The sequence below is a fragment of the Prionailurus bengalensis genome, chromosome D1 (genome assembly GCF_016509475.1).
Source record: "Prionailurus bengalensis isolate Pbe53 chromosome D1, Fcat_Pben_1.1_paternal_pri, whole genome shotgun sequence".
NCBI lineage: Eukaryota > Metazoa > Chordata > Mammalia > Carnivora > Felidae > Prionailurus > Prionailurus bengalensis.
The window spans coordinates 115,662,041-115,687,285 of NC_057346.1; the positions used below are offsets into that span (position 1 = coordinate 115,662,041).

Here is a 25,245-nt window from a genome sequence, read left to right on the forward strand (position 1 = left end):
TTCTGAGAACTGGTCAATAAAGGAAACAAGCCAACGCCTTAAGTGCTTTGCCCACAAAAACCGCAGGAGTGGGAAGCAGCCAGTGCCAGGAGCAAAGGCTCTCTACACCTTCCTCGGTGCGAGCGCGGGTCTGAGCGGAGCGCGGAGCGCAGAGACCGCAGCCAGGGAGCCCAGCAGTCACTGCTGCCCACCCCCACCCCCCTGCCCCCTCCCCGGGCAGCTGGCAAACGCAAAAGCAAAGAGCTAAGGACGCACAGCTCCACCAGCGGCCCGCGGTCTCTGCCCGTCGGGGAGCAGCGCGTACGGGCAACCCCACTATCAAGACGACACAGGGACACTTACCAGGCACAGCTGCTGGTGCAACGTGGATCTTGTTTGGCTCTGGATTCATATATACTATTTTTAAAAATTCTACCTCACTTACGATACAATTAGAACCTTCAATACTAACAGACTCGTGGGTTAAGGAATTACTGTTCCCCTCCTCGGGTGCAACACTGATACTGTGCTTAACTTAAAAAAAAGACATGGGGCGCCTGGGTGGCTCGGTCAATTAAGTGTCCAACTTCGGCTCAGCTCATGATCTCACGGTTCGTGAGTTCAAGCCCCACGTCAGGCTCTGTGCTGACAACTCAGAGACTGGAATCTGCTTTGGATTCTGTGACCTCCCCTCTGTCCCTACCCTGCTCGCGCTGTCTCAAAAGCAAATAAACATTAACAAAAAAATTTTTTTTAAAAACCAAAGGAAAAAGAAAAGAAGGAGGAGGGAAGGAAGGAAGGAAGGGGAAGGAAGGAAGGAAGAGGAAGGAAGGAAGGAAGGAAGGAAGGAAGGAAAAGACAAGACACAAAGGCCGTGCTTCCAGGGCTCCTGGGAGGGAGCAGGTGAGTGAGGGAGAGGGAGGCCAGGCCAGGCTGGCTCCGTGGGGACTCCACTCGTTCGTCCCAATGTTTCCACCACTTTGGCAGAAGTCTATACAAAGCATTAAAAAACTCACTAGCAAAGCCAACAAAAGAAAACCAAAACGGCAAAAAGGCACAACCAAGCACAGATCTACGCAGCTGCCCGCACCCAGGTAGAGTGCACGCCAGGGGCTTGGCGGTGTGCGCGCGAGGGACGGAGGAAAACCCCTGCAGTCAGTCCTGCCTGCTCGGCGCTGGCACGACCCAGCCGTGACCCCGAGGCCACTGTCTAATGGAGAATCAGCGAGCGGGCACGGTGCTGGCCCTGAGGAGTCGAGTTTCTAACACAAGGAGACACAGACGGAGACACGAGGAAAACCTCAGGAACGGTATGACCGTGGTGTGGATTCCCCAGCTCCAATAGCCGGGAGCGATGCCCGACCCCTGGCAGAGAACTCGCGTAGAGCTCGGTTTGCTATTGTGAGTCCTGCTCCGGCGGACAGGAGAGAGCATCCCCAAAAAAGGGGAGAGGCCACACGAGGCACGTGGACACAGGTGGCCACTCCAGCACAGCCCCAAGCAGGAAGCTGGGACAGCACCGGGTCTCCGCCCTGACGGTGGGGGACACAGGGCATGTCCAACACACACCGAGTCACAAGAAAGCTCACTGGCATGTTGAGGACACACGCCGCCCGGTCCCTGCGTGGGCGAGGACGCGCAACACTCTGGTTCACAGACTGCCGACAGGGGTACAAAGTGCTACGCGACCTGGGACGCACATCTACCCAATGAGCCAGCAGCCGGGTCCTGCGCTGACCCGAAATGAAACCCTGCCCACAGGAGACGGGTACTCGAACGGGCAGGACTTCGCGCCTTTGTCCTCCACGGCCGTGATCACAACACAAAGTCGACCCGGACAGCAAAGGGGACAGAGTGCGGCCTTTCCGTGTATGGGGGGGCAGACTGTGGGGGGGGGGGGGCTCCCTCAACAAGCAGAAGCCAGCCAGCCACTGGCACCCACAACCACACACGCTAAGCTGGAGCACATTCAGCACCTCACAAAGGTCTCGTTACGTGAAGTCTGAAAACACACCAAACTGACACCCAGCGCTGAGGAGGACAGCAGGGCTGCCTGGCGGGGCTGGGACGGGACCTGCCTGGGACGGGACCTGGCTGGTGGGGCTGGGACAGGAACCGGCTGGGACAGGACCCGCCTAGGACGGGACCCGGCTGGCGGGGCTGGGACCTGGCTGGAGGGGCTGGGACGGGCAGGGCCAAGCCAGCTGGACGTTACGTCTATCAAACCTGGAACCACACGGAGCGGACACACCACATTCTTATCTCGATGAAGCGGACTTTAAAGACCTCGGATCATAAGCCGTGAATAAGACAGGTGTCCGTGAGGCCGCACTGGTCACACGTGATGGAGCAGAAGGAAAGGGGCCCCTGGGAGCACAGTGCCGACTGAAGAACGCACAGCTTGGAGACACGTGGCAAGAAAGCAATGAATTAATCATTGTAATTGCTCCCACACAGCAAAGTCCAGGACCGGGGTCTTCCTGATCTACTCTGGCATTTAGGGAAAAGAAAAGGCAATTCTGCCAAATTCTCCAGAAGCTTCCTAACCAACGACACGAAGGCCAAGCGGCCCCGACACGCACGCAGAGAGCACGGCCGCAGGGACCTCACCGCCCACAGTGGGTGTTCGCCAGGATGACGCGGACCAGACCCAGCTGGCCCACAAGACGTCCGTGTGCCATTTCTGCTACTTGAAAACCCAGGTGACGGCGGCAGGAGGGACTCCAGGGGAAGGCCCTGCGGGGCGAGCGTGCGGCCCTTGCCGAGCCAGCACACCCGGGCTTACCTGCTCTCCTCCTGCGTTTTGCGGGGGCTCGGGGCGCCACGGGGCGCTGGTACACGGCAGTGCTCAGACCGGCAGCGACAGCCTCAATGGTCTCATCCAGCAGAGAAGACATGAGGTACCGTGGGACATGCTACATGAGAAGGAGGGTGCCGTCAGCAAGGCGACTGCCCTCAGGCTGTTCATACCGCCCGCTGTGCCCCGTGAGGACTCTGGGCAGCCCTGCCGGGGAGCCCTCGAGGGTCAACCCTGCACACGCCCCCGCCAGGCTAACCGCAAAAGCCAGACGGCCACCAAGAGCTTCCTGTGGGCACTACGGGGCCGGGGGGGGGGGGGTGGTGCTCCTGAGAAGCAAGTTCAGGGTGAGAATAAAGAATGAGGGCCAGGCAGGCCGCAAGGAGCCAACGGCACAGCCAGTGCCAACGAGTCAGCACACCGTGCCGGTGCAGAGCCAGCCGGCACAGTCTGGGGACCGGAGAGAAGAGATCGAGGGACAGAGAGGAAAGAGCAGCCAGACGCAGGGCACCAGGTGGACACAGGAGCGGGTGATGGCGTGGGGCACCAGCCCCCACAAAGTCCTCCGCCCCTCCCCATCGGCTGACGCCCCCTTGGGTGAGCACGCCGACCTGTGACAGGCACTGCTGCCCCCAGTTGGTGCTGCTACAGGATGGGGCGCACACCCGGAGGGAGGCTGGAAGGGTCGGCGTGGGGCCCTCCCTGCAGGACTGTGGACTGGAAGAGACCAGCTCTCTGCTCCTGCTCCCTTGGGCCTGCCGGGCTCGGTTCCCCGCACGGCAGCCAGGACACGCCCGCAGGTGCACGCCGCTGCCCTCGCGGGCCCCACCCTGCCGTCCGCACCCCTCCACTGTGTCCACCACCCAGAGCATTTGGGTAGCCAAGGTGCACCAAGACGGGGGCGGGCAGCACCCAGAGGGGCTGAACCAGGAGCAGCCTTGCAGCCACAGTGTCGTGCGTACCCACCTGGATTCTCCTGGCGGTGGAGATCCGATTCCGGTTCACGGTCGCTCGGACTCTCTCGCTCTGTCGTGTCCTGGCAATGGCACGGGTCCTCCCCACGTGAGGCTGAAGCCGGCTGGTGGTGGGCACCACGTCAGCCAAGATCAGGGAGACCTCCTCCTCACTCACGGGACCTGCATCTGGGAAGAAAGAAAACCCTGGACTGATGTGGGGCTGCCACGCCCCCATCCTGGCAGGGGGACTGAGTGGGAGGCGGGGGGCATCCCCCTGGAGCCTGGGCTGCCCTGCCGGAGAGCCCTGCAAGTTCTCCCACAAGACGAGAAGCCCCCCGCCCCCCTCAGCACGCCCTGCCTGAGAAGGAAACATTACCAGCAGTGGGAGCAGCTCCAGGGGCAGCACATTCGGGACAGAACCACTCGTCCACTGGTACCTCCTGGAGAGGAGGGTCCAAACATTCCATGTGGTACCTACCGGAACACAAGGGTGGCAGACAAGCGTCAGTCTCCCTGCCGTAACTGAGTGAGCCACATAACGGTCATCCAAATGTGCCCCAAGGCCGCCGTGCACCCTACTATAGACTGGACTGTGTCCCCTGAAAGCAAACACTCAGTGTGACCGTATTTGGAGATAGGGCCTCTGGGGAAGGGGGGAGTTAAATGAGGTCACGAGGGTGGTCACCGTGGACCCAGGTCCTTAGGAAAGGGAGGGACCCCGAGCTCCCTCCCCCCAGCAGAGGGGACACCACAAGCACACAGCAAGAAGGTGCTGCTGGCAGTCTGGGTCGCCTCCCCAGAGCCTGACCCTGAGGCACCTGGAGCCCACCCAGAGGTGTGCTCAGATGGGAGACAGCAGGCTGGGGATACTCCCGCAGTCCTTCCCGGGGGCAGGCCAGGGATCTCTGCTCACCAAAAGGGGCCCTGACAGCCCCTGAACCCTGCAGGGGAGGCACGCCACGTGGACGGACCGAGCTAAGAAAGTGGCCACCTGACCCGGGCCACTGCGTCCTGTGGGGGCTCTGCCACTGACCGTGGCAGGGATCTGGCGCCTGCCTGTGGCTGGAGGCTCATCTCCGGTTAGCAGACATCAGCTTGCCCTCCCCCAACCCGGCTGTCACTCAGCAGCCCCGAGAGTTTCAAACGTTGACACCTTACACTTCATACTCCAGTCTGAGAAGCTCAGGGAAAAAGAAAGGTTCTGTCTGCTGAAAGCAAATGGAAATGTAGCCTAACCGTGGTTTTCCAGGTGCTTCATCCCCAGTCTTCATGGAAAGCAGTTTGGGAGGAGTCACCGCTGGCATGGGCCACCTGCGCCAGCCTGCTCCAAACTTCATCCCAAGACCCCACACAGCCCTGAGCCAGGCAAAACCCCATGCGGACACCCTGCCCTGAAGACACGAGGGCAGACTCAACTCCGCTTACAGACCACGCACCGCTCACGGTGCTGGCACACGAGCAGCCAGGGAAGCCCTCACTCCATGAACCCCTCGCCAGGACCTCACATGAGAACCGCAGGGATGGGGGTGAGGGGACTCCTCCTAGAGTGTAACTCAGCCCAGCGTCAAGTCCTAGGGAGCACCCCAAAACCCCAAGTAGATTCCAGCCTCAGAAGATCCTCCCCTATGTGGTCTCGGGAACAAAATCTCACAAAGCATTCCAAGGATCCAACATGGGCCACCCTATGTTCTCCTCACACAAGCTCCAGGGCCTCAAGCAGAGGCCACTGGTGCGTGTGACGGGTGCCCAACCCGGCCAGCCTACGTCCAGCACAGTCACCCCACGGGGTAGACTCACACCCAGTGAGGGCCACAAGATGCCCATGAGGATGGGGGCATAGCTCCCGTGCCAGGCATGCTGCTCTGCCCAGCAGTCACAGCCCCCCGAGAATGGACCGCCTACCCAGCAAGGACAGCTGTGGCTACGTGATGCGGTGATGTCAACTGCCTCCCTAGTGACTGCCCCTCTATGTTAAACAGAGAGATTTAAAAAATCAGAGATGCTCTCTATCTTACTTCCTGTAACAACGAAAGGATGTGGCATATTCCTGTCATCTACAGAAAACCTTACAGCTCTATTTTCAGAAGAATAGTAGAGTAATCTCAGACTTGATTTTTAAGTTAAAAAACAACCGTTAACGAAAACTGAGCAGACTGCAGGGGTGCCTGTGGGGCTCAGTCACCGAAGCGTCTGACTTGGGCTCAGGTCAAGATCTCTCGGCTCATGGGTTCGAGCTCCACATCAGGCTCTGTGCTGACAGCTCAGAGCCTGGAGCCTGCTTCGGATTCTGTCTCTCCCTCTCTGTCCCTCTCCCACTCTCTCTCTCTCTCAAAAATAAAAAAAACCTTAAAAAAACAAATTGAGCAGACTGCAAATATTAACAGTCTGAGGACGTTTGGACACGTAAGACCTACACTTAAAGAGCCGTAACGTTTAGCTCCATCAGCATCTTTTTGTACAGAGTGCTGTCCGCAAGGCCAGCAGAAGACACCCAAGTTTAGCACTCGGCTGGGGGGCCGTGGGCTGCAGAGGCAGGGCTAGCGACAAGGGCCACAGGCAGGCCTTCTTCCCACCTCGAATGGCCTCTCCTGCAGCATCCAGCTGTCCTAGGCCCTTCCTTCACATGCCCAGAATGGCCACGAACACACCGGGAAAGGATCTGTTTTAGGTGTGAGCAGAGTTCTGAGGGCTAAGCTACCCTCTTGGCCCCAGGTCCCTACGAAACCACATTTCTTCAGCTTCCTGCTCGCACTCAGTCCCGTCAGTAAATTAGCACAGGGACAGCAAGAGCAGGGCGCTGGCTCTGTCACCCAAGGCAGCACTCTCCTGTCCTCCAGACTCACAGCCACCAGTGAGCGGGGGCTGTCAGACCAGGCGACTCCCAGAGACCCCACGCTGGAGCACTGACCCAGCACGCGTGCAGGCAGAGCCTTGCAAGAAGGGAGACCAGACCGTGCGTATCTGAGCCTAGCAGGTGGGACTGGAGAGGGAGGCCCCTGGGAGGTGCCTCAGGAAGACAAAACGCACAGCACATGGCATCTGTCTGGGGAGGAAGGCACCCGGAAGGTGGGCTCCGGTCAGCAGTCAAAGGGAATAAACTCTGCGCCTCCAGAGCCAGCTCTGGGCCCACCAGGGCTTGACACTTCCTACCTCCTGCTGCTTCTCAGTCCAGGCCTCAAAGGAGCTACCTGTTACCCAAGAGAAAGTCCCAAACCTGCCAGCCTCACGGGATTCTCTGCCACTCGTGCCCCAAAGGAGAAGTTTCTGTAGCCCTCTCACCACAGCCTGGTGGCAGAAAAATTCCTTAGACACCCAGCAATGCCTTCTGTGCTGGAAGGAGGCCCAAGAAAGGCTCCCAGGAGCCAGGGCCTGCTGGACACAGGGTCACCTGCCCTCACAGAAAGCAGGGGTCCTGGCACAAAAACAGACACACAGACCAATGGAATAGAATAGAAACCCCAGAACTAGACCCACAAACGTATGGCCAACTCATCTTTGACAAAGCAGGAAAGAACATCCAATGGAAAAAAGACAGCCTCTTTAACAAATGGTGCTGGGAGAACTGGACAGCAACATGCAGAAGGTTGAAACTAGACCACTTTCTCACACCATTCACAAAAATAAACTCAAAATGGATAAAGGACCTAAATGTGAGACAGGAAACCATCAAAACCTTAGAGGAGAAAGCAGGAAAAGACCTCTCTGACCTCAGCCGTAGCAATCTCTTACTCGACACATCCCCAAAGGCAAGGGAATTAAAAGCAAAAGTGAATTACTGGGACCTTATGAAGATAAAAAGCTTCTGCACAGCAAAGGAAACAACCAACAAAACTAAAAGGCAACCAACGGAATGGGAAAAGATATTCGCAAATGACATATCGGACAAAGGGCTAGTATCCAAAATCTATAAAGAGCTCACCAAACTCCACACCCGAAAAACAAATAACCCAGTGAAGAAGTGGGCAGAAAACATGAATAGACACTTCTCTAAAGAAGACATCCGGATGGCCAACAGGCACATGAAAAGATGTTCAGCATCGCTCCTTATCAGGGAAATACAAATCAAAACCACACTCAGGTATCACCTCACGCCAGTCAGAGTGGCCAAAATGAACAAATCAGGAGACTATAGATGCTGGAGAGGATGTGGAGAAACGGGAACCCTCTTGCACTGTTGGTGGGAATGCAAATTGGTGCAGCCGCTCTGGAAAGCAGTGTGGAGGTTCCTCAGAAAATTAAAAATAGACCTACCCTATGACCCAGCAATAGCACTGCTAGGAATTTATCCAAGGGATACAGGAGTACTGATGCATAGGGCCACTTGTACCCCAATGTTCATAGCAGCACTCTCAACAATAGCCAAATTATGGAAAGAGCCTAAATGTCCATCAACTGATGGATGGATAAAGAAATTGTGGTTTATATACACAATGGAATATTACGTGGCAATGAGAAAAAATGAAATATGGCCTTTTGTAGCAACGTGGATGGAACTGGAGAGTGTGATGCTAAGTGAAATAAGCCATACAGAGAAAGACAGATACCATATGGTTTCACTCTTACGTGGATCCTGAGAAACTTAACAGGAACCCATGGGGGAGGGGAAGGAAAAAAAAAAAAAAAAAAGAGGTTAGAATGGGAGAGAGCCAAAGCATAAGAGACTGTTAAAAACTGAGAACAAACTGAGGGTTGATGGGGGGTGGGAGGGAGGAGAGGGTGGGTGATGGGTATTGAGGAGGGCACCTTTTGGGATGAGCACTGGGTGTTGTATGGAAACCAATTTGTCAATAAATTTCATTAAAAAAAATATATATAAATAAATAAATAAATAAATAAAAAAGAAAGCAGGGGTCCTGCACAAGCCCTTCTCTGGGCCCCCAGCCCCAGTCTCTCACGTGCCCCTCACCTTTTCGCAGTCTCGATGCGTCACGTGCATCTTTGTGAGTCCCCTTAGAATATCGTGGGGGAACGGGTAGAGGATATAAATATAGCGGGAACAAAAGAGCCTGGGAGACCTGCTGGTTACCCACCAGCGGCCTGGGATTCAGCGTTCTGAATACCGGGGGGTGTGGCCCCCCTCAGCATCACAGAGAAGATCTGTGGGTACGAAGCACAGAAGCAGACCTGCAGGACTTCCCTCTAACACGTTAACACTCCAGTCTCAGAGGCTGGGCTCGGCAGGGACCGGGGCACGAAGGCCTCGTCTGCCTCGGACGCCGCCGTGCTCACCCTGCGTCACAGCCGTCGCAGAGAAGCAGCCGGTCCTCCCGGTCGCTCCTGCCACACACTTCACAAAAGGTGGGGTCTTCCTCCTCATCCCGGCCGGCTCTGGCGTTTTCCACTGGAATCTGAAAGAGAGAAGCCCCGCTGGTCAGCGACAAGCGGAGCCCAAATCCGAGGCGCGGCTGCTGGGCCGGTGCAGAGCACACTGAGCCGCCTCGCGACACGCACGCAGGCTCCGTGGGCCCGGAGGCTCTGGGGCAAAGTGCACACGGCAACCACGTGCAGGCAGTTAGCCAAGAGAAACAGCGAACCCAACGGAAAACAAAGGACGACCCATGGAAAGGTCCCGCAGACCAAGCAGGTGGGGACACCCAGGGCAGCGGCGCTGGAGACGTGAAGAGGGAAGAGAATAAAAGCCGGAGGCCTTCGTTCTCTCGAGAACCGTGGCTGTGGCGGTCAAGTGCGCTGCTGCGCCGTGGCAGCGGTGGTCACAGCTGCGCACAGAGAACAGCCCGCTACGGGCAGGTGAGGAGGCGCGACCACCAAGACTCCGTGATCCAGGGCCTGAGACGCACCAGGTGTTCAGACGCTTCCTTCCCCTGCCCGTCTCCCCACGCCCCGGAGCAACACGGCCTCCGCGCTTCTCTCCGTTCTCTCCGTCCGTCCGCGTCAGCACCCCAGGTCACACACCCCACCGCTCGCTCGCCCTTTACTCCGGGGCCAGGATGGGACTCGGGGGCCTCCCCAGCCTCCGGCATCGTCTGCACTGGACTTGGGAGTCACTCTCCTATCTTCCCCAACTGCACTAGCCGGTGTGCCCCCTGGACTCCCCACCCCCCAGGTCCCCGCACACACAGGAAGGGCTTGGGGACATGCACTTGGGTGGCAGATGCTCCAGGTAGGTGAGGACCGGCTACACGGAAACGGAGGCCCCGGTCCCAGGGAAGGAGGACAGTGTCTGGGACAGGTGACGGGGGCCCGAACGAGCAGAAGCAGAGCCGCCACCTCCAGCCCAGCACCGTGCCCACGAGAAATCTGCACACGAAGAGCCAAGTCCCCGCGCATCTATGGCTTTGTGCGCCACGTAAATAAAACGGCAGGTCTGTGGCTAGCCGCACGACACACGTTGAAGGCGGGTCCTCGAGTCTCTGTAACGTTTCTCCTCAGCAACAGAAGACGTTAACAGGCCCTTCAAGCCTCTCACGAGCAGACAAGCAAAAGAACAAAGGAGAACCACTTCCTGTCCCCAGCCCCCCTGGCACACGGCCCCGCCCCGGCCCAGCACCAGCAGATGCGTGGTCCCGAGACAGCAGGCGTCCTCTCCCAGGTCTGGCCTCCCCCGTGGCTGTCGTGGCCGAAGAGAAGCTGTGAGCTGTAGAGAAGGCTTGTGGGAGCGGGGGAGAGGAAGTGCGAGGGACACGCCAGCTGCACCGCCCACAGCACGCGGGCCCGTCGACAACACAGCACACCCCTCTGGCCACTGCTTGCGCTCCAGACACTTCCGCGGGTTTCTCAAAAGCACTTAACCAGTATTTACTCACTTCAGGAAAGCAAATCAGCTTGTGAGCGCACGTTCTCCCATTAGACAGGGACCAACATGATAAGGTGTGGGGAGGGGCCCTCTAGCACAGCATCTGCACTTACCTTCTTCAAGATTTTACCGCCAAACCGGGCTCGAATACAGATACATTTAAATATAGTTCGATCAACTGGACAGGAATTGGCATTCTGTAAGAAATAAAAATTGCATCGGGATCCTATAGGATCGTTTTCACGGTTAATACCACATTCGAAATAAAACATTCCCTTAGAAGTGAGAACTTCGTATTACAATGAAAATCTACTTTCTACGGTCCACGTGCCCCGTGCCGAGTGGCTGGGAGCACAGCAGCGAAGCCAAAAGACAAACCCCCACCGTGCAGGGCTGCTCTCCTGCTGGGGAGGAGGGAAGGCAGGCTAGCTGTGAGCGCACACATAACATGCACGCACGTATGCACACACACGCGCACGCGTGGCACGCACGTGCTAAATGCTAGGCACAAAGCGGGATGGGGGCCTTCCTGGGCTGGCCTCCAGCCAGGCCAGCCAGGATGCTGGCCATTTCTGCGTCCCCTACCCCCTGGGCCGCGGTTCTCCGCATGCACGAGGTTGCTCAACATCTGTTTCTTAGTAAATGCTGGTATTTCTTCACATAGTGTGGCCGGCTGCCCATCAAATGTGACAAATGTTTCTTCTTTACTAATACGGTTTGGACACGTAGAAGTTTGTTTTAAAATACCTCTATCGTGCAGATCATACCCCACAACATGCACTCGAAACCTGACAAATTGACATCTGTGTGGTCAGCACCCAAGCCCTCTAGCCCCTCCCACCCACCCCTGCTCTGTCCCCTGGGGCTCCAGATGCCTGCCCTCAGGACTGGGACTCCAGCTGCACACGCCCACTCTTCACCAGCAGGTGCGTCCGAACGGTCGCCGGTGGTCGCCGGTTCCCGTGCCGTGTCCCACGCGGCGGGTAAAGACAAGCCGCCCACCCACCCGAGCAGGGTCTGCGCAGACGGACTCCCATCCTCTCGCCAGCTCACAAGGCAACGGTGCATGAGCCACGTGGCTGGACACGTTACACCACGTCCACTCTGGGAGGTCCAGGGGCTCCCATCCTCCCAGGTCTCTGGTCTATACTGAGCTAAGCCTCCTTCCCTGTCCCGACAGTTCCCGCATTTTCCCACGAAGGCTTCAGAGCACCACGTGCTAACTTCCAATCCCGGGGGCGGGGGGGGGGGGGGGGCGCGAGCGGGCCCCCTTCCTCTCCATCTCTCCCACATGCCTGGAGAGCCCCGTTCCCTGCAGTGTGAGACGCTACCTGCTGTTTGCCGTGTGTGGTTGTCCCTACGAGTCCCCGCCACGCTCCCGGGGCCTGGTCTCCATTCCCGGACCAACTTGGTATACTCACCGGAGTTGTACAGATCCTAACAGCCGGCACGCGACTGCCCTTTTTCAAAAGGACTGCCAATTCTTGGCATTTGCTTTCTCTCCTCTACGAATCTCACGGCCCTGCTAGGCCCTGATGCTCTGGTTAGGGTGGCAATGAACTTGTACATGACTGCCATCTCTCTGAGGTGGGATTTCCCTTCCAGAAAGTGCTTTCTTCAGTCAGTCTCAAAGGTTTTAGAAAACCTCTCTAAAGGTCTCACGTGTCTTTTCAGGACTTACTTCTACGTATACTGTGACTTTTAATCTGTATTAATCTTGTGTCTGGCAATCTTGCCGAACTCCACATTACAGCAGCTCCTCGGTAAGATATCTGTATCGATAACTTACTACTTGCAAATGATAATTTCTCCTACGTGACACTTACACCTTTGTTTTCTCCTCGCACTATTCCAGTACAACACCGACTAGGAGACAACCACCACCTGGTGGTGTTCCTCCATTTCCAAGGCTCTGCCCGCCACGAAAACCTAAACCTTGATCTGACGTGTGCTATGGACCCAGCGCCACAGAGCAGGAACTAGTGGCATCAGGACGGGGAAGCCCTCCATCGACAGACACCACAGGGAGCCAGCAGCCGCGTGGCCATACGGACGGGTCACACAAACTCCCACTGGAGACGCTCTGAGCTCTCTGGGAAAACGGGGAGCAGGGCTGGGGCTAGAGGCTACGGTGCTGCTGTTAATCTCGCTGAGTGAGGTGGTGGCATGGAGCTCTGCCACCCTCACACTGCGTCCATGTTGGGGAACTTACAGGGGAGGGGGGAGAGGATGAGACAAAACACGGAAAGCAGACTTAATGGTTCCTGAAGATGGGGGTGGGGGGCCCACACCGCTCCTCCTGTACCGTTCTACTTCTTTGAAATGTCTCATGGTAGAAAGTTTAATACAAGGGGGCTCCTGCTTCTAAAATTCATCACGAAATACACCGTGTCTTTCTGGTAAATTCCCTTCAACTGTTTCAAGGATGGCTCCCTTCACTGCCGGTTATGACTCACTGCCAAACTGAATCGCGTGCTTTCTCTGCCTCTTTGAGATGACCCCACCTTGTGAGACTACAGCATACTAGGCTGACTCTGCTGGCCACACACTGCGCCCAGGTCATTCAGGATTTCTGCAGACAGGTCCCCCAGGGATACCAACCCATAAATAATCCTCCTCATCCAATGCCCCACAGTGAGCTTTATCAGCAACCCCAACGGCACACCAACAAAGCAAAGACCGGTCTAGGACCCAACCCTGTGGCCCCAATTTCTACTGTAGAGGAGAGAGAAGCGCCAGCAAAAGGCTAGCAACTGACAGGGTCACTTGCAAGTGGACAGAGGGGGGTGCCCGGGTGGTTCGGTCGGTTGAGCCTGACTCTCGATGTCGGCTCAGATCACGATCTCATAGTTCGTGGGCTGTGCTAACAGCACAGAGCCTGCCTGGGGCTCTCTCACTCTCCCCCGCTCTCTGCTCCTCTCCCATAAATAAACTTAATGAAAACAAAAAGTCAACGGAGAGAGGCCATCCTGAAGGAAGAACCTCAGAGCCTCGCTCACCTTCGACCATTCCACAATACAGTCCAGGCAGAAATAATGGGCACAGTTCTCCGGTGTCCCCAGGGCCTGGTCCCGGAAAGCATTGAGACAAATCGGGCAGCTCTCGGAATCGTCATCAGAATTAAATGCGCCATTGGCTTCCAACGTCCCCTGAGTATCCGCCACGGCCACTAACGTTTCCAAGCCTCCTTCTTCCCTTCCTTCTTCTTCAGAATCTTCAGAACCTTGAGAAAGAAGGAGCACAACTTTGTGAGCCGGGACACTGGAAGCAAGCAGCCCACAACCGCACTCAGGAAAGTGTGTTTCCAAACCCCACACTCAGGGGACAGATCCCTTTCCTGAAGCCCTGCCCAGTGTAACCATCCCCGAGCACCTCACCCTGAAGCTGTGTCCAAGCTAAGGGGATGTGACACTGGCTGAGTGGCCATACCAGCTCCTCTAGCCCCCACCTGGAGGCAGAATCAGAACCCTCACGATCAGGGCAGGTCCCAGGGGCCACCCCCTTCTGACAACTGGGTTCCCTGCGGTGGCCCTGCTCGGCACAGCAGCCTCCAGACGGCGCCACGTGACCCCAAAACCCTTCTCAAAACAGGATGTTAACAAGCCATCTGTCTCCGAGTGACACCTCGCTTACAGCTCTCGTTTTTCCTTCTTTGGGATGTAGGGGACATAGATCCTTAACTAGGCAATTTGGCCACAACAGTTCCGATCAGTTTCTGAGAAGTTCTAAGACTGGGACTTGACCAGGAGAAAAGGACACTTTGAGTTCAGCACAGCAGTTGACACGTGCGTTTAGTTTTCTCTCCCTCCCAAACTCCACTAAAATAGAGACCCGAATTCACTTGCACCAGAGGTGTGGCAGGCAGCATCCTCACGAGCCCCAGCACTCCTCCCCATCCAATCCACTGAAGTGTGGACACACCAAGTGACTCAATTCCCTCTGCATGGCGGAGGGAACAATCCCTGGGGGCTCAAACTATTCAGGTGACTCCTCTAACAGCCGTGCTCCCCAGATGGTTGCAGAGAAAGAAGTCAGAGGGATGTGCTCCCGCGGCTGACACGACGTGCCGTGCGGACGAACAGAGGCCTCTAGGCGGTGAGGACAGTCTCCGGCCGGCAGCCGGCCGGCAGTCAAGACCTCAGCCCTACCCCCGCAAGGATCTGGATCCTGCCAACAAGCGGTGACCCCGGCGGAGGACCCTGGGCCTCAGACGGGAATCGTGGCCCTGTGACCCCTTGATGTCAGCTGGTGAGACCTGCGCGAAGGACCAGCAACCCACACCTGGACAGCTGGCTCCGCAAACATGGAGACAGTGAGCGCCCTGTCCTGAGCTGCCAGGTTGGTGACGATTCGTTACACGGCAAGGAAAAAAAAAAAAAGAAACTAATGAAATTGGCACGTACAAAATTTTGGAAAAGGCCAGGCAGAAAGCTGCGTGAACACAGGACTTTGCTCCGCTTTCCTGCTTTGCTGGAAAGGGCCAAGGAAGCAGAAGCAGGTCGAAGCCAGGTGACCAGGCTCTTCCTACTAATTCCGAAAGGCAAAGAACTGTCCACCTGAGGGCCACCTGGGCCTTGTGCAGCACCTCGGCTCACAGAGCAATGCCTCCGAAGTCTCTGAGGGACAGTGACCAGCACTGATGAGGGTGGACACTCGTGCAGATGCGTGAGGCCCCGACTCATCTACCTCTGCCCACCCCTTCTCAGGGGCTGCTGGAGGTGCTCCCGACCAGTCGGGGGGGGGGGGGGGGGGGGGGGCAAACCGAGGACAGTGCAGATGAGGGTGCCAGCCTGGCTTGGCAGTGGGCAGTGGGCCCGAAAACCCGAGTGCTGAGGAACACAGGGTCCCGGAGAAGGGCATGGTCCCCGCTGGAGGAGACTGGAGTGGCCCAGGGCCGTGCCCGGAGCCGGCCACCGTGACTCACACTCCCTCGTCCACGACGGCTCCCTGCGGCGCTCGTGAGCGCGCAGCCTGGGGAGCGGGGGCGAGGCCACGCGCAGATCAGAGCCCTAAGTCCTCAGGTTTTATGGTAAGACTTAAGCAGATAATACTTAAATTGGAAACTCAGCAGACAGCAGTCAAGCGGTTTTCAGAACAAACACTAGAGCAAGAAAAGCAACAAGTAGAAAAAGCACCCCTGGGAAGGGCCAGGCCTAAAAGGGTGCAGGAAGTGCCCTTGTAGGAAACTCCCTTCTCAAGGTCCGACCACACTTCCCACACGGCACCTCTTTCGCTTCAAAGACCGAAGGGCACACGATTACGCTTCCAGGCCCGCCAGCCACGCCCAGGGCCCCGCGGCCTCCCTTCCTGGGGCTCCTCGCCAGCTGCAGGCATCTCCTTCTCTCCTGTCCTTCAGATCACAGCTTAGACGGGGCCTCTCTGGAAGTCTCTGGCTTCTCCAGGGCCATAGAGCGCCCTTCCCGCGACACCCCTGCACACCCACTCTTGACACGTATTACCCTTATTATAACTGCTTCTTTGTGCCACTGTGTCTGCTGCTAAGTGGTGAGCTCAGGAGCAGCAGGGACCCCAGCCGAGCTGGCTCCTGCGCTCCCTCGGGCCCTGCCCAGATTCTCTGGCATCCAACAGGCCCTCAGACCTTTGCTCGAGGGAGGATGTCTTCTGGCTTCAGCCCTGCCAGCGCCGACTGTCTGTGCCTGAGACCGACGCCCCAACTCAATCTTGGGGCATATGCAGAAGAGCAGTAGTCGTGACCTGCAAACTCGGGCAGGATCTCACATCCCTGTGTACAGGATTCAACACCTAACTCTGGGGGCGCCTGGGTGGCCCAGTCGATTGAGTGTACCACTCTTGATTTCAGCTCAGGTCATGATCTCGCTCCCAGTTTGTGTGTTTGAGTCCTGCATCTGGGCTCCGCCCTCTCTCTGCCCCTCCCCCACTAGCGCTCTGCTCTCTCCGGAAAAAAACAAAACTTATTAAAAAATCTAACTCTGGGGGGCGCCTGGGTGGCTCAGTCGGTTAAGCGTCCGACTTTGGTTCAGGTCATGATCTCATGGTTTGTGAGTTCGAGCCCCGCGTCAGGCTTTGTGCTGACAGCTCAGAGCCTGGAGCCTGCTTCAGATTCTGTGTCTCCCTCTCTCTCTGACCCTCCCCCGTTCATGCTCTGTCTCTCTGTGTCTCAAAAATAAATAAACATTTAAAAAAAAAAATCTAACTCTGGAAGAATAGGTCACCAACACACACAAAGTTGCAAACTCACACTGGCTCATGCCACTTCAGTCCTGGTCCCTCATGAGCACTGAGGCAAACAAGAAAGGTTCCCTTTCTGGAACATTCTAACACTGATAACCATGGGAGCCAGAGTCAAATACACAGATCATGGTATTTGCTTTAAGACCATGCCTCTCCTGACTTAATGACTATGCCAGAAGGAAAGCAGCCATGAACCAAACTTCCAAAGTCCAGCACCCTGTCAGCAGAGGGCCACACGTGCCCTCCCTCAGAGGAAGGTGATCACAGCTGGTCTTGGACAGGGTAGTCCGGCCTGGGGCCCTTGCAGGCCATGAACAGCCAGGGCAGCTAGAAGGGACAGTGAAGGAGGCGCTGTCAGCCTAACCAGAGTCGCTTCAAGCAACGTTCCCTGCGCAGCAGCTGAAGGGCACAAATGCCAACCAGGAAACCCGCGCTGTGAATTCCTCAATGAAGTCATCTCCTGCGTTTGCCAGCGCTCTCGGGCTCTGGTCAGAACGAGAACAAACCACAGATGACGCCACCGACCTGTTGAGAGTCCTGGCCAGGTGGCCCCGGGCCACAGCGAACCTCAGCTAGGCTAACCCTGCCCTGTACCTGCGGGTGTGGGAGCTGGGGCCACCAAGTGCACCCCCCCGTGTGCTCGTCCTGGAAAGACCCCACTTCGTGATGCTCCGCCCTCTTAGACATTTGAGTCTCCTGCCATCACCAGGGAAGAGGCCTGTGAGGCTGTGTCGTCAAACTGAACTCTTGACACAGAGGATGACAACCAAAGCGAGGGATCGCCTTAGGGGACTGCCAGGCCCGATGAGCGGCCGAGGAGCCTCTTCGTAATTTCTACGGCCCTCAGCGGGCTCCACTAACAACGCTGGGTGAACTGTTGTCCCTGCCCCCGCAAGAGGAAATACTCGGAAGCCATCCAGACGCTAGCGCTCTCACCGGATTGGTCCTCCAGACCGCCTTCCTCGTCCTCTCCGTCGTCCTCTCCGTCGGTGCTGTAGCTGCGCTCACTGCCCGTGTCATCCTCAGAGCTGCCACTGCTGCCGTCACCGCTGTCTTCTAAGGCGAAAGAGATGAAGACACAAGCCCAGGGGAAGTGTCACACAATCAAGGCAGCAAAAGGCCAGGGCTGGCTCAGAGCTACACGGAGGTGCTCCAGGCACCAACCAAAGCGTAGCTGCTCAGGTGGGGCTGGGGAAGGTGGGCTGGAAGGGGACAGATGCAGGGAAAGCACATTCTTCCCCACTAGCATCTGTCCCGACACAAATGAAATGTATCACTAACCAACTTAAAAGCAAAGAGTAACTTTTTAACAAAGACTGAGAGTTGAAATTAACACGAGTAAACAACCCTCCAAAGGGAACTCCAGCTTTTCCCAGAGCCAACAACCTGGAGACGTGCAAGCCACCAACGCCAGCTCCAACACCCGTTGGCCCACCTCCGGGGGAGAAGTGGGGGACCTGCTCACCAGCGCTGCTGGCCAGGACAGCAGGGTTGAGTCGCGAGCGTCCATCTGGCCCTGGGCTTCGGTCCACAAGCTCATCCAGGCTGTCGTCATCCATCGCTAGACATTGGCCTTTGGCTCTGAAATTAACCAAAGTCAGGTAATTCCTAACTGTCCCAGGATGCAACACTCCCCCATCTGCAAGCCCAACAGTCACTCCAGTGACACGTGTTCATCTGTAAGACACGAGGCCAAGCCGTGAGATATAGAACAAACACAACAACTCTAGGGGCGCGTGGGGGGGCTCAGTGGGCTGGGCGTCCCACCCTTGATTTCGATTTCCGCTTGGGTCATGATCCCAGGGTGGTGGGACGCCCGGCATGAAGGTTCTGTTTAAGGTTCTCTCTCAAATTAAAAACAAAAACAAAGAAACAAAGCGATTCTAACCACAAAGCTGTGCATACCTATAAAAAAAGATAACGATTCCCATCTACAGAGTGATGTTCAAAGTCAAATCTCAATTTATAATGGACCTAATTTAGCTCAGTCTGGCAACATTTTTCTTCAGTCAGGCACCCACAACACCTTAACACTCCTGAAGAATCCTGACACTGGGCACGAATGAAATGGCTTATCACAAGCTGAGGCAAAGCGGGGTTTTTGATGCAGGGGGGTGGGAGGTGCCAGAAGGGCCTAGGTGACTAACAAAACCCCCTCCCCGCATCCCCTGCCATGTCACTCTCAGCCACAGCTGGCCAGCCCAACCTCGGCTCACCAGACCACCGCTGGGAGGCTGCGGGTCAGCTGGGGCTGCTCTGACCTCACCCCGAGAGCATCCACAGGGCACTGGCGAGACGCAACCGCCCAAGAGCAGCACGGAGTGCGGAGGTCGGGCTCCACCACTCAGCCACCATGGCCACTTGCTCTCGGGCTCTTGATCTCCAAGTGGGGACACCTGTCCTGCCTACTCTGCAAGACCGCTGCAAAGATGACACAGAAGACGGAGACAAACGACCTTGCAAACGCAGAAGACACAATCCACCTCCTTCACCAGGCCTCCAACTTTGGAGCCCAAATAAGGGCTCCTTTCTCAGCAACACACTCACCTCGTCTCCCAGATGACTCTTGGAGGACACACTTAACTAAGACGTAATGAAGAAAACCCTCTCCGTGCACAGTGTGCTTTGGGCCAAGTCCACTCTCCACGGTCAGAGGAAAGGGGTCGCACAAAAGACCAGAAGGCAGAGGGGCAAAGCAGGAAGCTGGGTTAGGCCAGCATGCCCGAGCGCCAGGCAAGGTTCTCGTTCGCGGATCCCACGTGCAGGCTTCTCTCCCACGGGCATGGGCCACCCGCCAAGAGCTTCACACGCACCATGGCACCCAGGAGAGGGGCTATCATCACCACCTTTGTACAGATGCTCCCAGAGAACAATCTCCTGGTGGGGCTAAGGTCAGGTTCAGATTCCAGAGTGCCTACCCAGCTTCCCTAACAAAGCCCCAGATCCTAGGGGCGCCTGGGTGGCTTCGTCGGTTAAGCATTCGACTTTGGCTCAGGTCATGATCTCGTGGTTTGTGAGTTCAAGACCTGTGTCGGGCTCTGTGCTGACAGCCTGGAACCTGCTTAGGATTCTGTGTCTCCCTCTCCCTCTGCTCCTCCTCTGTTCATGCTCTCTCTTTCTCAAAAATAAATAAACTCAAAAAAAAATTTTTAAACAAAGCCCCAGATTCTAGGATGACGTTTCCTAAAACAGTGAGGGCATGTTAACGTGATGAAACTGTCAACTGCCTTATGTTGCTTCCACCTGAAAATAATGCATTAAGAGATGGTTTTGTGGCTTACCACCTTTCTCGTACTTAGTGCTCGAAGGTTAAGAAAATGAGCCATACTCAGTCGGTTGAGTGTCCGACTTCGGCTCAGGTCATGATCTCAGGGTTCGTGAGTTTGAACCCCGCGTCCGGCTATGTGCTGACAGCTCGAAGCCTGGAGCCTGCTTCGGATTCTGTGTCTCCCTCTCTCTCTGCCCCTCCTCTGCTTGTGCTCTGTCGCTGTCTCTCTCAAAAATAAATAAACGTTAAGAAAAAAATTAAAAGAAAAAAAACAGAAAGAAAATGGCCACAGTCCCACTCCACAAAGGGTCTGGTCTGCACCCTCGGTGCTTGGTGACTCAGCAACACAGCAGGGACCCAGCCTGTCCTACAAGTCCTGGCCATGACTCCTGCTAGAGACACACAGACTATGGGGCACGACATGCCACAGACCTTCCAGGAGAATGACACTTCTGTGGGCACAATGGCTTCAGGGCTCAGGGAAGAGGGCCTAGAACGCTCTGGCCACTGTCGTGAGCGTTCCCACACGTGGATTCCACAAAGTCATCCTGGGACAGCTGCTCCAGTACCTACCCCGCCCCTGCTGTGTGCAGCACACTTTCTTGCCCCACAAAGGGGGTAAATACAGCTCACCCTCAAGCCACACGGGTTTGAAGGACACCGGGCCATTTACACGTGACACTGTTTTGGATAAGTACCGTACTACAAATGTGCTCTCCTTCCTCAGGATTTCCTTGGCAGCATTTTTTTCTCTAACTTACTTTATAAGAACATGACCTGTGCCATACACAACACACGTGTCACCCAGTGGTTTCTGTCATCGGTAAGGCTTCCAGTCAACAGCAGACTATTGACAATAAAGTTTTCAGGGTCAAAAGTTGTATGTGGCACTCGGACTGCATGGGGACGGGTACCCCAATCCCTGTGTCGTTCAAGGGTCGACCGTACCATCACACGTAGACCTTCCAGTGAACCCTTAGACACCAGAAAATGTAACCCCTGAGGCCACCGAAGACACAACACAGCACAGCTGAGGGCAGTTTTCCGGGTGCAAATCCTTACCATGATGACGTTTCACACAAGCACCAGCTCAAAAGGAAAAACAACCCCTAGCTTCTCTGGCGCACTACGACCCAGGACCACCTAGAACGGGCAGTGGCGAGGCCTGCCTCCGAGGGCTGCCTGAAGAGGTCAACAAGGCCATAATGGGGTTTGGTACCCGGGAACTTGCCAGAAATGCCAGCCCAGGAATGGGGTCGAATCCCTGAGTCCCTGCCCCTGTGGGGTTCAGTCCCATGGCCTTGTAGTCCCACCACTGCTGGGGAGGGAAAGCTCTACCAGGGCAGGAGAGGGTCGATTAGGAGGCTGAACATCGTCCCTTCCTGTTCCGTCACGCGACAGTTAGGACACTGGGAAAAAAAAACCCAGGTGGCCCCTGAAATTACGTTCCAGAGCAAACACCTGTGCAAATACCAAGGCAGAGACCACAACTAGAGATCCCTACAGCCCTTTCCCTGTCAGAACTGCAATCAGAACTCTTCGTTAATGGGGACCCCAGCTTAGGACCTAATGGCCCACCAGCAGCCCCAGCCCAGACATACCCGCCCAGATGCACCGTCCCTACCTCTGCCCCTGTGTTCCAGATAACAGGCCGGGAAGCTGTCTGGCAGGAAGGCCCACGGCCCCCTCCCGGCTGCTGGCCGCCCTCGGCAGTGCTGGTGGTGCTCTGGGGTTCTCCTGCTCAAACTCTAGACTCAGGGCATCCAGGGGGAATAATTAAGCCAGAAAAAATATTTCTCTCTCTTTTCAAATGCAGGAACCCAAAGCACCTACAATTCCAACCTTCGCTAAGGAAGCAAGAGCTTCGGTGGTAACTGGCACCTATGCCAAGACCGGAAGCAAGAGTGCCCGTCGCCAGGCCCTGGGCAAGGCTGCCAGGTCCAACACTGCACACTGGGCCAGGGCTGTCATTCTCCAGTCACCGTCTGCCACAGAGGACAGGAGACCTTGGAACTGCAAACTGCAACGGAAGTGAAAAAGCTAGAGCCCACTGAGGTCTTCGTAGGGCTGAGATGGCCACGGAGGGTCCATGCTGGGGGGCTGTGGAGAGGACTAAAGCCAAGCTTGCCCCGTCAGAGCCTTGCCACTTGGCCGGGTGCAGAGAATGCACCGGAAGACGCCAGCTACTGTTATTCAGACTCCACATTCTCCCATAAACACGAAGCCTGCCGGTGGTCCTGGGACAGGGAGGGTGTGCTAAGTGCCAAGTCAAACCTCACCTCGGCCTCACGTTCTACCCGTATGACCACTGGCTAGAAGGCGGCGCGCCAGGCAGACGCCAGAACGGCATGCAGTCTCCTGAACTGACAACGGGGTAACATGAGCGCCGCTAAAGAGAGCGCCGCCCCAGAGTCCCAGGCTGCGTTAACTCGGCGCTCTGGCTGCGCGCTCAGCAGCTGTGCGCCCGGTTAGCAAGTTACTTAACCTCTCCGGGGCTCGGCTCGGCTCACTTGTAGAAGAGGAAGGACGACCCCTACTCCCGGGGTTTGTTGTGAAGACTACGTAAGTTAACAGGAAATCATCCCGCGAACCACTCGGGCTGCCGACGAAAGCAGTGACGACCGGGAGCTGGAAACGAGTTGGCAAAGGGTCACACCTCGCTCAGAGGGGAAAGCGATAACGCGGAGTTGGCGGGGGGGGGGGGCGGGGGGGGGCGCCGGACGGGGCGGGGTGCGCTCCCCGCGACTGGGGACCTGAGGCGGGCCACCCGGAAACCCGCCCGCAGGCCGAGGAGCCGCCCAGGATCGGCGCGAGGCCTCCCTGCCCCGCGCCCGCCCGCCCGCGCCGAGCTCCCCGCCGCCCGCCCGGGGCCAGCGCGGCGCAGGCCTCGCACCGCGGGGCAGGCCTCAGACAAAGCGCGCGGCGTTCGAGGACGGCCCACGCGGCCGGGGCGCGGCAGGGACCCCAGGACCGCCGCGGGCCCCGCACGTACCCGAGAACCTCGTGCCCCTCCGGCTGCGCCCGGGCGCTCACCGCCGCCGCCCGAGCGACACCCTCGACTAGGCCGCCGCCGCCGCCGCCACCGCCGCGCGCTCCCCGACCCGGAAGTGCACGGTGCCGGCTTCCGGGGCCCTCCCGCCCCGCCCCGCCCCGCCCCGCCCCGCCCGTTGGCGGGAACCACTGGGACAAGGGAGGGGAAGAAGAGCCTGATGTGGCGGATGGCGCCGCTCGCCGCAGCCGAGGGCCCCGAGACTTTGGAAACACTGTTCAATGCTGGACCACCGCCAAGGAAGACCAGTGTCTGGAGGAACTTGTGGTGTCTAGGCCTCCGACGGTAGGCTGTTCCTGGCCGCCCTCCCCCGCCGGGAGCTGGTACGGCCCAAGCCCCCGCCCGCGGCCCAGGGCGAATGGAAGCGGCGGTCCGGCACACCTGAGACCCCGCCCCCTGAGATCTAGCCCCGCCCCCACGCCTGTGGCCCCGCCCCCACGCGGCGGCCCGGCCCTCCCCGCTGCTGGCCACGCCCCCAGCCCCGGGCGCCTGCTGTCCTGACCCAACACTGACGGAGTCCTACGTGCGCGGGCTCCTCCGGGTGCTGGCCACAGCCGGAGGAGACCGCAGCCCCGCGTCGCGTCCGGCCCGGACACAGGAAACCACGAGCACTGTAAATCACTACACCGTGTGGTGTGGGAGAAGCTGACTCGTGCTAGGAGGAAAGATAAAGCAGGGTAGGATCCGGGGCTCAGGAGCCTGGGAGGACTAGCCGCCAGTGTTAGGTGGTGAGGTTGGACCTCAAAGGGGCCGAGCTGGGCCGCTGTGGGGAGAGCACCGAGAAGCCGCCGGACCTCGGGAAGGAGGCTGGGATGGCTGGGCCCAGTGCGGGGAGTGGCCAGAGGCGCTAGGGGCCCAGAAGGAGCATTTAGGGCAGGATGACGTGTGCTGGCTTACGGGCTCCGCGGGGCGGCGATGGCAGACCCAAGGGAACCGGTCAGGAGGCCACTTCGGTGACCGCAGTTCAGGGACCACCATGGCTCGGGCTCGGGTGGGGGCAGCGCAGGTGCGGGAAGCAAGAAGTTCCTGGTAGGTTCTGAAGAAAGGCGGTGTGTTGGGGGATGTGCGAAGTAAACCCAGGAGCAGGGAGCTTCTGGAAGTTAGGGAAGGAAAAGGAAGGCCCATCAAGCAGGGGCCTGGGTGAGTGAGGTGGGGGCCCTGTGACCCTGAGGACAGCAGCGTTGGGGGGGGGGGAGGGCCGCAGGGAGTCTAAAGAGAACGGGACCGGTCACCAGAGCAGCAGCGGCAACTCTTGCAAGTGGTTCCACTGCAAAAGGAAGGAAGAGCAGGGGTGGCCAAGAGGGAGCCAGTCAAGGGAGGGTTGTTTCTATGTTTACAACTGGAGAAGCAAGGGCTAGTTTACAAACCCTGTAAATGACTTTGCAGAAAGGAAGAATGGATGGTGGGGGACTCTGGAGTGATTCCTCTCTGTTGGCCATCGGGTCGGGGTCTGGAGGGGTGGCTGCTACAGTATAGTGCCTCTGGGGCGTCCCCCAGGCCAGGTGCCTGAACCTGGGCACTTGGGCTCCCAGTGTATCAGTCACGTAACCTTCGGAGAGCTTCTCAACCTCTCTGTGCCTCAGTGTCCTTGGCTGTAAAACAGGGAGGTTGAGAGCTGGATGGATGAGTATTGGGATAGCACTTCAGGTGGGGTCCAGCATCGCAACTACCCTGCATCAGGCACCTTCCCCGCCCCCTCCTTCTCAGCTTGGAGCTTGGCATGTGCTGGCCCTTCTACGTACACATGGCTGCCTGCTAAAAACCATTGGATGTGAGGACGCTACCCAGCAGAGGTTACCAAATGGTAGGGGCACCCTGCTGACCCTCCTAGAAAGAGTTGAAGCAACAGCTTATAGCCAACTTGGAGCCCTTTTGGAGAGGCGGCAGTCCTTCCTACCTTTATGTGCAGATGTTCCCCAGGGGCTGCTGAACAGTTGTCATAATAAACATATGCACCCACAATGGGAAAAAGGCTTACTCAGCAGGCATCCCTGGGCAGAGCACAGCCTACCCAGTCGTGTCAACCTGTGCTCACATGTGACACGTGCTCTCAGGAAAGTGCCCAGAGCCATTGGTCTGGGCCCAAACTGAATATAGGTGGTACCTCTTGAGAGCATAGGCACATACGTACCTATATCTCCCACCTACTGATGCCCCCCCACAGTAGGTACACCTACTGTACCCCCATCAGTACTATCACCACAGTGCACAATGACTAGCCACCCACCT

General features: G+C 57.4%; 1 protein-coding gene across 10 annotated transcripts in view; it reads right to left on the reverse strand.

Annotated features, from left to right (window-relative positions):
• Nucleotides 1-23,082, reverse strand: part of PHRF1 (PHD and ring finger domains 1) — a 31,451-nt gene extending 8,369 nt beyond the window's left edge. For 2 of the 10 annotated variants that reach the window (XM_043582126.1, XM_043582124.1), the window contains exons 1-10: nucleotides 22,960-23,082; nucleotides 22,453-22,595; nucleotides 18,165-18,280; nucleotides 17,636-17,752; nucleotides 13,486-13,709; nucleotides 10,600-10,683; nucleotides 8,962-9,080; nucleotides 4,109-4,206; nucleotides 3,743-3,918; nucleotides 2,765-2,894 (exon numbers count right to left, since the gene is read on the reverse strand). In XM_043582126.1, coding sequence (XP_043438061.1) covers nucleotides 2,765-2,894; nucleotides 3,743-3,918; nucleotides 4,109-4,206; nucleotides 8,962-9,080; nucleotides 10,600-10,683; nucleotides 13,486-13,709; nucleotides 17,636-17,752; nucleotides 18,165-18,258 — 1,042 coding nt within the window. In that variant the 5' untranslated portion in view covers nucleotides 18,259-18,280; nucleotides 22,453-22,595; nucleotides 22,960-23,082. Of the gene's footprint in view, nucleotides 1-2,764; nucleotides 2,895-3,742; nucleotides 3,919-4,108; nucleotides 4,207-8,961; nucleotides 9,081-10,599; nucleotides 10,684-13,485; nucleotides 13,710-17,635; nucleotides 17,756-18,164; nucleotides 18,281-22,452; nucleotides 22,596-22,959 lie in introns of those variants that run through there. The other 8 variants (XM_043582123.1, XM_043582122.1, XM_043582130.1 and 5 more) reach the window with 6 other exon arrangements.
• Nucleotides 23,083-25,245: the final 2,163 nt, after the last annotated feature.